Genomic DNA, 11534 nt, shown 5'->3' on the forward strand with positions numbered 1-11534 from the left:
AGGTTATATGTGATATAAACGTGCTGTTTTTTTCTTTAACTAATTCTAGACAATATTATTACATTTTATCACATTTTTAGTTAATTATATCTCATTTACCATCGAATAAAACAAAATGTTTATAAATTATACTTACTTTCCTCTGTTTTTCTTTTTTTTTCTTATATATATATATATATATACATATATATATATTTTTTTTTCTAAATCTTACAAGTAGATTTAATCGGGTGACGTCTATTTGACCACGGTACGATTGACCATAGTACGATTGACCACGTACGATTGACCACGGTACGGTTGACCACGGTACAATTGGACACCGCAAAAATAGCATACTGTACAATTCGACACGAAACGATTGCACACGTACAATTGACCACGGTACGATTGACCACGGTACGATTGCACACGATACGATTAGACACAGTAGTTTTCGGGCATTATATACAAATATATTTATATTTGTTTGTATTTCACACAATCGTACACGTGTGGGCGAGAGAAGGACGAAGCCCTTCTCCCTGCACCCCCGCCCCGAAAAACCCGAACCTAACCCTAACCTGTGTCACTATCATCATTAATTGTTACGATACACATTGCTTGTACTGTGTCCAATCGTACCGTGGTCAATCATACCGTGGTCAATCGTACGTGTGCAATCGTACCGTGGTCAATCGTACGTGTGCAATCGTTTCGTGTCGAATCATACAGTATGCTATTTTTGCGGTGTCCAATCGTACCGTGATCAATCGTACCGTGGTCAATCGTACGTGGTCAATCGTACGTGGTCAATCGTACTGTGGTCAATCGTACCGTGGTCAAACGGAATACGCCCGTCAAATCTCAACAGTTTTCAAATCTGTCATTGGTACTTTAGATTGACATGTTTCGTTTTTCTTATGCATGTTACTTTGTGCATGTCTTTCTAAGTGTGTTATTCCATCCATTAAAGTTTTATTGCACAGGGTACAGTAAAAACTTCCTTTCATTTTCTAAAGCCACATCCACTTCTGTGTTTCCACTCAGTTTTAAACTTTTGAACATATTTCTTTTTCTTTGGTTTTGCTATTCTTTCCTTTATCATCTCAACATCACTTTCGCTTTCACTATTGTCCATATCAATATTATTACATTTTGTAATTGTATCTAGTCGAAGACTACAGACATCACTAACGGCCAATTTCGTCACTTCTAGATAAGTCTATTCTCTAGATAAATTCCTCTGAGAACCAATAAGGAGAACCAATTTTGGAAGATATCTTTTAGATAAAGTTATCGAGAACTTATCTAGAAGTGAAAAAATTGGCTGTAACAGTATTGGTTTTAAGAGGGTCCTGAACCGTCCTGTTATTACCGATCGAACGAGTAATTCGTATTAAGAAGTGTTTTTCATAATTATTGCTTGGATAGGAAAACGGCTGTACAGATTAAAAGAAAACAATAAAATTAATTTCGGAGACTTTTAGATATATCAAAAATGTAAGAAAAATTTGTGATGTTACAATCACCTTTACTTTTAGTGTACTGGTATTTGCAGTCCAAGAGTTATGCATAAAAACCAAAGAGTCTCCGAAATAGACATAACATTCAAGAATGTAATGAGACTATTAGACTCTGATTTGGATGCCTACAATAGACAAACAATTCATAATATGTTTCGTGTACACGTTTGCTAGCATTCCAGTGCTAAGAATATAAAAATGATTAGTATATAGTTCACGGATATTGGAACAGATAGCGCTGCAACATGTCGATAAAAAAAATTGCTACTATCTCTGGTTTTCTAACATGACATGTAAACATACCACTGAACGTGTACATGAAATGTGCACGTGCACGTAGTTTAGATCTTTTGTTTATTATAAACTAACAAATTACATTTTTATACTCGTATCATATTCTTGAATGTCATGTTTATTTCTGGTACTCATTTTTTTTCACATATCTATTAACTCGCTTTGGAGCACGTGTTGTTTTGCCAAAAGTTTTTTAACACAACACAAGGAAAACTTTTAGAAGTATTACTGAAGAAATCAAAGTGAATAATATTTGTGTTGCATTTGTAATATTACATTGTAGTGTAATAAATTATGTAATATCACATTGTATTATATTAAATATATTGTGTTGTATTCGGTTGTGTTATATTGTGATTACTTTGTGTTATGTGATTCTTTAAACGAATATCATCTGTACTACCGTGAGTATAAAAAACACTACCCAACACATGTTGGCTATTTTCTACATAATATTAAAACAATGTCAGATGCATCAGTAGTATGTGGCCCGTTATGGCGCGTCACAACAAACCCCCGCCACCGGTCCTCCCCACTCCAACTGGCGCCATTGCCCCACCACTGTGGTTTCCCCTTCCTTTTTGGTCTGGGGTTTTTGCCACGCCCACTGGAGGGGATAGAAATTGGAGGGGATGTGACATGATTTATGACCCCATAAATTTTTTATAAATGTTTAAAAATGTGTATTTGAAATTTTTGTTTTCTTGGAAATTTGAGTGAGAAGGGGTAGGAAGGTACGGGTAGAAGTCTGTAATTCTTTATTAAAAATAGCATATGTTGTTGAAAAAATGCATCTTGAAGCGTAACTGCTGGTGCTGGTGCTGCTCCGATGTTGTTGCCTCGAGCGTTCGAATGTTTATGAGAGCAAAGTGGCGTCGGTTGAGAGCGAGGGAGGTTATGTAAGGGTAGAGGTGGCGAAGCGTCGGGCCCCGGGGAAGGATCATCAACGTCTGGTACGATATGGCTCCCAATAAGCGTGGGCAGGGATAGCTAGTGGGGATGCTAGGTCCCCGGGAGAAGGACCAATCAGCGACTGGTACGTTATGGCTCCCAATGAGAGTAAAGCTGAGATAGATGGTGGGAAGATAGAGAGAAAGTCGTCGTCTAGTCGAAATAGAGTAAGTGGATGTTGTAAATCTATGACTAGAAAGGGTTGCTCTGCGGGGTGCTTTTGAATATAGGAAATGATTTTGCGCCTTTTAACATTTGTTACAGATTTTTTCTGAAGGATTGTCATAAATCTGCGTGTACTTGTTCGTGCGAGTTAAGAAGAGTGTGACGGTGAGGGGTGCAAAAGAATTCGGTACAAATTTTTTTCTGAACGATTTATGAATTCTGACAAGCCGGCAACCGTACTTAAGCCTGTACGTGCTTGTTCGTTTGTTCAAGAATTTTCGAGAAAATTCTACGAGAGTTTTCAAAAAATGTTTATAAAAGTGCCCGTTTGAAAGAATTGTTTAGTTGTCTTGTCATACACATATGCACGCATGTATAGGTAGCTACGACACAAAGTAAATGCGTCAGCAAAGACTCGTGTGTTGTACGTGGATAAAAATTTATTATTGTTAATTTTTTGTATAAAACGGAAGGTGTGGTGGAAAAATAAGTTGCTGCTTATGCGCACAAGAAAGCAAAATTGCTATAAATAGGCCGTTGCAAGAACATTTTAGAATATTATTCTGCTGCGAACTGTTGCGTACGGTTGTGATATTTTATATTACGTGGTGAATATTTGTTAGAGTGAAAAGTGAGAAGAAATGGAGCTGAATAGTGAAAAACAACAACAACAATCTATATCCAGTTCAAATTCGCACTCCACCATCGAACAGCAAAATAGCAGACGTGAGATGCTGCTTTCCACCATGTACGGATTGAATAATTAGCATACGAAGAAAATTCAAGGGGGATTGCTCGCGGATATGAAAAACGGTTTTTATCCGGCTATTAAATTATTTGGAAATGGAACAAATACCATATGGCTCGATGCTAATGCGTGGAAGAAATTTCAAGACGCCATGCCGTTAATAAGTTTGTACCTGGACGGAGGCAAGTCCAAACGGAACCGATTTTGATAAATAATATCACAATCGCATTTACTACGGCGTATGGATCGAAGGCCATAGTAATTTTTCACAAAGAGGAGGAGGAAGAAACAACTAACAGCGAGACAGTAAGAGAACAAGATTTGAATTGCTCTAAAGCGAAGAAACGCAAGATATTTGCCGATTTCGTTGTGATGCAAAAAACAACATTTCTCGGACTGCAGAATATATCGCAATGTGTTAACGCGTATATAGAACACTTAGATACGTTAGCATCTAGCGTTAGCGAATGTTGCAAGTATTTAATACAAGAAACAGAATTGTTACTCCCGAAAACTTATATAAACGCAGACATTATCAAGTTAACAATTAAAGGTAATTACAGCAATATCGAACGTGCTGTACAGACACAAATTAAACACTTACCGTTTCTAGATACTTATTTTACCTGGGTATTTCTAGAAATGTGTACACTGTATTTGGACAATGTTGTTCAAATTATTTTGAGAAAGCATTAGAAGTAATGTCTTCTCTCGGTTTGCTTGTATACAAAAATATATGCCAGTGTGAATAAAAATAAAAAAAAATAAAAATATATATATATATACTGTCTTCTATAAACTAAATATCTGTGTATGTTGTTCTTTATTACTCCCGAACCTGTTCTATTTGCTCGTTATTTTATTGGAAAAACGAAAAATTAAAACACAATTTTTGCGTCATTCGCACATAGAAAATAAATGAAAAATTCGTTGATATAAGTTGTTCTTATATCGCGTATCCTGTTGTATCTTGTTGCATCCTAGTGTAACGTGATTCCACGTGAGCGTCAATCTCGAAAAATCCTCGATAAACTTTCTCACAGACCAAACCCAGAGTCATAAATAAAAGTTTTGTATATCGCAAGACCTTTGCTTTATTGCGGCTCGGGTAATAAATCTCGTTACGCGTGTTATGAAAATGCAGCCAAAGAAGCGCAATAGCTGTTTTCAACCCGTTGACAAAAAATAAGAGAAACTCTGTCTGCTTGTAACAGACGTTCAAGACGAGTGACATCTTAGGATCACTTTCATTTATGAACCCTCAGTTTTTGGGTTATAAAATCAATGTCAACTTTATGGAAAGGCAAATCAGATTTTTTCACTCCGTTGGCAAAAAATAATAGAAACTCTATAGTGTTTCTGAGTAACAGACGATATATATATATCAGTTTGTGACATCTTAGCACAACTCTCACTTCGTAATTTTCGGGCTGGACATGGTATAAAAGTTCTGTTAAAACGAGAACGAAACACAGTCTGAGTTTAGAACAAGCAACGGAGTGATCTTCAGAGTGTTTGTCAGTAAGTCCGGTGTTCTGTAAGCAATATTTGTGTAAGTGCAGTTTGCAAAGTTTTATTAAAAATATCGGCAAAAGATATCAGGGATATCATTGTATTCGCGCTCCAGTGCAATCCGTTATTGCAGTCGTTGCGTGAACTATTATTATTTATCTCGAACGAGAAAGACAATATCGAGATATTTAGAAACTTTGCGTATCGAACACGCTTCTTGCGTCGATGTACGCCGCGGGGTTGTTCGACGAAGATCGTCGGCTGGTGCGTATTGCGTGCGAAGTGGTGAACTTCCGCGAAGCATTAAGTCACGAAGAAGATGTGCGAGGATTGATCACCCGGATGGTACGCGATAATGAAAGTAAGTGTCAAATTTTTATAATGTAAGTTTTTCACGCTTTATGTTTTGATATAACGTGTGAGTAATTTTTATTTTTATTTTTTTTTTAGTGAACAACATCTTCGACTCGGTGATGGCACGAGAACCGGAGCCGCAGGTACCTCGTCTTGCTTCTAGTCAGCAACATCAGCAGCAGCAGCAGCAGCAGCAGCAGCAGCAGCAGCAGCAGCAACAGCAGCAGCAGCACCAGCACCAGCAGAAAAATAGAGTGGAGTATGTGCCGCGGAACGCAATCCCGCTCGTATCCTCTCGTTCCTGCGCGGAACCTCGGCCGATAGCTAGAATATCACCAATGCGGCCAAGATATCGTCTTTCTCTGCGTCGACGACGAGAGAGAGAAGAAGCAAATGAACCTCCTCTGCGTAAGTATATAAGTAACAAGAAATAGTAACATGAAAATATATTATAACTAATTTTAATATATTAATTTTTAAATTTTAGGAAGAGCCCGTAGAGACGAAGCGGAGCTTCCTCCTCTTCTTCCTCCTCCTCCTGCTGTTACCCTCGCTGATTCCGGTAAGTGAAACTAAATATTTAAAGATCGTGATGAGAAATGTAGAGGAAATAGAATATATATATATATGTATATATATTAATTTTTCAGATGATGATGAAGACGTGCGCATGCTGTTGCACATACAATATGCGCCTGGTAATATTAATGATCAGCAGCAACAGGCAGAAACGGAAGCGGAAGAAGAACGAGCGTACGAAATACGTAGAAGTCAAGTGGAGGAAGAACTTGCGGATATTTTCGAACGAGAAACGATCCGCAACTTGTCGGAGAACGACGACGACGACGACGACGGCGGCGACGAAGATAACGCCGACGATGATAGTGAGGAAGACACCGACAACGATACCGACAACAACGAGAATGATGATGATGATGACGACGACAACAACGAGAACGATGCCATCGACGAGGACGACGTCGTCGACAACAACGACGACAGTAACAACGAAGTTACTGATGATGAAGTCGGTGATAATGACGACGACGACGACGACGACGACGATGAAAACGACGAAGATTCGTTCGTGGAACTAACGGAAGGTTAGGAGGATAGTTGTACATATATTTGTATATAATTGTATATATAATAAAGTGATATATAATAAAAGTTTCAATAAAATAAAAAGATCCAATTATATTATTAATTATATTATCCAGTCCTGTCAATTATATGTTGCAATATATACATGTATAGCTGATAATTCGATGTCTTAATTTCACTTTCTTCTCAATATAAAATTCGAATTAAACTAAGAAATATAAAGTATAAAATAATATTTACAAACCGTTACAATGTTGATAGAATAAAGATACAAAGTATAAAGAGAAAAAATTAAAAACAATAAAATTATTGAGAAAAGATAAAACTTATGATTAAATAATAAAAAGAAAAATTGGATCTTTTACTCTGTGTAACACCGATTGGTAAGTGTGTTTGTTAGTATATTTTAAGTTTTAATATTGTTGTACTAAGCTATTTTTTCACAGTGCAATACGGCGGTGGAGCTGCAAGTGCTGTTGCTGCGCAAGAAGAAGAAGAAGAGGATATTAATAGTAAACAGATCGTTTCCAACAACAACAACAACAACAAAGAACGCAGCAGCAGCAGTGACGCCGACGACGCTGGCGAACGTTATACCGGCAGCACCGCCACCGACGAAGACCGCTATACCGTCAGCACCGCTACCCCCGACAGCGTCGTCAACCCCGACACCGTCAGCATCGCCGATAATGACAACAACAACAATAACAACAACAACAATGGCGAACAGGTCGGAGATAATAATAATAATAACGAATATAATTATATAATTTTATGGGTGGAAAACTCGCGTAGATTTAAGAGATTCGGGGTAATGGGGAGAGAGGCGATATTCGAGATTCGCGAAATTCGACCGGGCGCTGAATTAGTAGAATGGGTGGAGGGTGCATTTCGCGAAATCCACAGATACACGACAAATTTAACGGAGCCGAATGATTACGTCGGGGTGTGGTTCGACTTCCCGACTTTGACCAACGGTGCAGCAGGTCTCTCTTTCCGTCTTGCGCGCGACTTGACTCACGAGAATATTTGGTCTCTCGTGAGTTCAGTTGCACAAAGCAACGGAGGGCTGGACATCGCTGCATCGTTTACGATCCGCGTATGCACCGTCCACTCTCCGGCGGGTAGAGGCCGTCCTCTGGATGCGGAAGGAATCGGGAAACGCTCGATTCTCACGATAACAAACCGTGACAACCTTTGTTTCCCTCGCTCACTCGTTGCCGCGCGGGTATACCTCGAACGAGGTAACGCCCGCACGGGTGAACTCCATGAGAGCTGGAATGCAATGAGACGCTCAAACTTTTCTTTACAACACCAATGGGCGCGGGAATTGGTGGAGAGGGCGGGCGTCTCAATTCCAGAGGAGGGATGCGGTATTAGAGAAATCGAGCGTTTTCAACATTACCTTGCCGTCGAGGAGATAACCATAGTTGTATATAATTCGTCCACTTTCGGGAAAGGCGGGAAACCGTTGTACGACGGTAGTGCGTTCTGCGCATCTCTTGGACGCGATTCCTTGCAACGTTTAAATATTCTTTATTGCGAGGATTCGCGTCACAATTCCCCGATTTTAAATTTAAGAGCGGCGGCAGGGAGCGAAGGATATTGTATTCCTTGCAACCTGCTTTATCGTCTCGGGCGAGGAGTCCATCGTTGCTCGCATAAATGTCCGCGTTGTCGCGGTGTGCCGTCGTGTGAATCGGAAGAAGTAGAACAAATTAGATGCGAGCAATGCAAGAGAACGTTTTACGGGCGCGACTGTCTCGAGCGTCACCGGGCGGAAAAATCGTACGGAGTTGGACGGGTGAGCGTATGCAGCGCCTTGCAATTGTGTGATGATTGCGGGCGTTTGCACAGAACATCGGGTGCGAAACACGAATGCGGCGTTGTGTTTTGCAATATTTGCAGTTCGCGTCGAGAGGTGAATCATCTCTGTTACATTCGTCCTGTCGCACGCGATGATTTCACCGGGAAAGGGAAAAACACGCGCGTCGCATTCGTGTTTTATGATTTCGAGACCCGGCAGGATGAGACGCTCGAAGGTGGCGAGTCTGTGAAAGTTTACGTGCCGACTCTCTGCGTTGCGCAGCAGATTTGCGTCACGTGCGCGAATGAGGACGACATGACGGTGCGTTGTCGGTGGTGCGGTGTGCGCGAATTTGTATTTCGCGATGATCCGATGAAGCAATTCGTCGATTTCGCTACGAGAACGACGAAATGTTTCAAGCAGATCATCTGCATCGCGCACAACGCCAAGGCGTTCGACGTGCAGTTTATTCTACGTTACATCGCGGAAAAACGTGTCGAATTGGATCCGCGAGTAATATTAAACGGGACGAAGATCGTCGTGTTAACGGTCGGGCGTACGAAATTTATCGATAGCATTAATTACATGCCGATGCGTTTGTCTGCTTTGTCGAAAGCTTTTGGTTTGCGTAATGGGGTGGAAAAGGGATATTTTCCACATTTATTCAACACCCTCGCGAATCAAACGTACGTCGGACCGTTACCGCCCGTCGAATAGTACTCGCCGGATAGTATGTCCATCGAAGAGCGCGAGCGGTTTTTGTCGTGGCACGCGGAACAGACGCGCGAGCAAGCAGTTTTTGATTTTCAACGCGAGATAGTTCGTTACTGTCGCAACGACGTGGATATCTTGCGACGAGCGTGCATGGCCTTCCGCAAGATATTTCTTGAGCGAGGAAACGTATGTCCGTTCGAAGAATGCACGACCATTGCTTCCACGTGTATGCGAGTTTTTCGCAAAAACTTTCTACGCGCGGAAGAGATCGGCGTCATTCCTCGCGAAGGATATCGCCTCGCGGACATGAAATCTCGCAAGGCTCTGCAGTGGCTGGTATGGAAAGAACACGTGCTCGGCCACGCCGTGTGTTCACGCGGGGCATGGACGAGAATATCGTCTCGCGGAAGTCGGTGGCATTCCCGTCGATGAGTATTACGAGACGGCGAACGGTGAGCGTCACGTGTTGCAATATCACGGCTGCTTTTGGCACGGCTGTCCCGCGGGTTTTAAAACAGAGCGAGACAAGCGTCTCTGTACGGAGAATAGCAAAGTTCACGATACGATGAACTCGCGATACGAACGCACGCTGACAACGTCATGGCGTCTTCGCAAGCTGGGCTACATTGTGACGGAGAAATGGGAGTGCGCTTTTGATCGCGATATGCGGAAAAATCGGAAAATACGAGCATATGTAGAACAACATTCGATGCTCGCGACTGAACCGCTTGCACCTCGCGACGCGTTTTTCGGCGGACGAACGGGAAACATCGCGATTAGTCGCGAAGTTACGGGTACGGAGAAGATACGTTACGTAGACGTGTGTTCTCTGTATCCTTACGTATTGAAAACCGGTGCTTTCCCGATTGGTCATCCGAAAATTCTTGTCGGACAAAAAGAGTGCGCCTCGCTCATCGGAGCGATGCCCGGTGTCGATTTTTCCGCGGTCAAAGGACTTGTGCGCTGCAGAGTGCTCCCCCCGCGCAATCTTTTTCATCCTGTACTCCCGTACCGCGTGCAGGGCAAACTGCTGTTTGCCTTGTGTCGCAGTTGCTGCGAACGCTTCTCGCAGACTTTGTGCTTGCACGATAATCCGCGCGATCGCGAATTCGAGGCCGTATGGGTATTGTGCAAATTACGCAAAGCTGTGGAGAAGGGTTATTTCGTGACCGCGGTGAGCGAGATATGGCAATACGAGATGAGCCGATACGACCCCGGTACGCGTCAAGGAGGATTATTCTCCGAATATATAAATTGCTTCCTTAAACTGAAGCAAGAGGCGAGCGGATGGCCGAGCGAATGCGTAGATGAAGAATCTAAAGAGCGATATCTTCGAGAATACGAAGCAATTGAGGGTATCGCTCTGGATAGAGAAAACATCGTTTTCAATCCAGGTTTACGTTCGGTCGCGAAGCTCTGCCTAAATTCGTTTTGGGGAAAATTTGGCCAACGATCGAACCTAACGAGTACCGAGGTGGTGAAGTCGCAGGAGCGTCTCGTATCGCTATTGTCGAGTCCCGAGCACGAGGTAACCGATATATTACCCGTGAATGACGAAGTAATATATGTTTCGTGGCGATTGCGAGACGAGGCGGTCGTACCCTCTCCGATTACCAATGTGGTAATAGCGGCGTACACGACGGCACAGGCGCGATTGAAACTGTACGAATATTTAGAACGTTTAGGCGAGCGCGTTCTTTATTACGATACAGATTCGTGTATTTACGTGAGCAGCAGCAGCAGCAGCAGCAGCAGCGGCGATGAACCCGACGGCGAATACGAACCGCGTACGGGAAATTTTCTGGGCGATATAACGGACGAACTCGAAGGCTACGGACGCGGTAGTTACATCGAGTCGTTTGTATCCGGTGGCCCGAAAGTTTACGCGTACGTAATTTGTACTCCGGACGGTAGCGCGTGGGAGGTATGTAAAATCAAGGGAATAACCCTCAATTCCGCAACTTCCCGCATAATTAATTTCAATAGCGTTAGGGAAATGCTAATGCAAAGAGAGAGAAAAGAACAAGGAGAAAATACGTCGATAAATCTGCATTTTAGAGCTATTTGTCGTACCGCGTTTCACGAAGTTGTGACGCGGGACGAATCAAAAACCTGCTCGCCGGTTTTGCTGAAGCGTAGATTTATCGACGAACGACGCTCCGTTCCGTATAATTATTTGGAATAAGTCTTTTTTCTTTCTTCGCGTTAGCATTTTGTAAATAAACTGTTACGTCCGAGTGTTCAAGGTCACGGTTCGACAAAACCGTTTACTCTTGTCGAACGTTCGTTCTCCCTTTATGGTCAGCCGTACTGGCTTTACCGGGGCGGAGAATGAGGATTTTCGGTCGGGAAGATAACTGGACTGATTATTACCGATTGG

At 42.2% G+C, this 11534-nt stretch overlaps 1 protein-coding gene across 1 annotated transcript; it reads left to right on the forward strand.

The window, feature by feature from the left end:
* The first annotated feature begins 3556 nt into the window (after positions 1-3556).
* On the forward strand, positions 3557-11293 carry LOC109861680. The gene is given in 8 exon segments (XM_020441422.1): positions 3557-3641; positions 3702-3845; positions 6017-6091; positions 6180-6632; positions 7080-7363; positions 8660-9523; positions 9525-11078; positions 11213-11293. Coding segments are annotated over 8 exon segments (3540 nt in total).
* The last annotated feature ends 241 nt before the right edge of the window (positions 11294-11534 follow it).

The sequence above is a fragment of the Pseudomyrmex gracilis genome, unplaced genomic scaffold (genome assembly GCF_002006095.1).
Source record: "Pseudomyrmex gracilis isolate BER0280 unplaced genomic scaffold, ASM200609v1 scaffold_922, whole genome shotgun sequence".
Lineage (NCBI taxonomy): Eukaryota > Metazoa > Arthropoda > Insecta > Hymenoptera > Formicidae > Pseudomyrmex > Pseudomyrmex gracilis.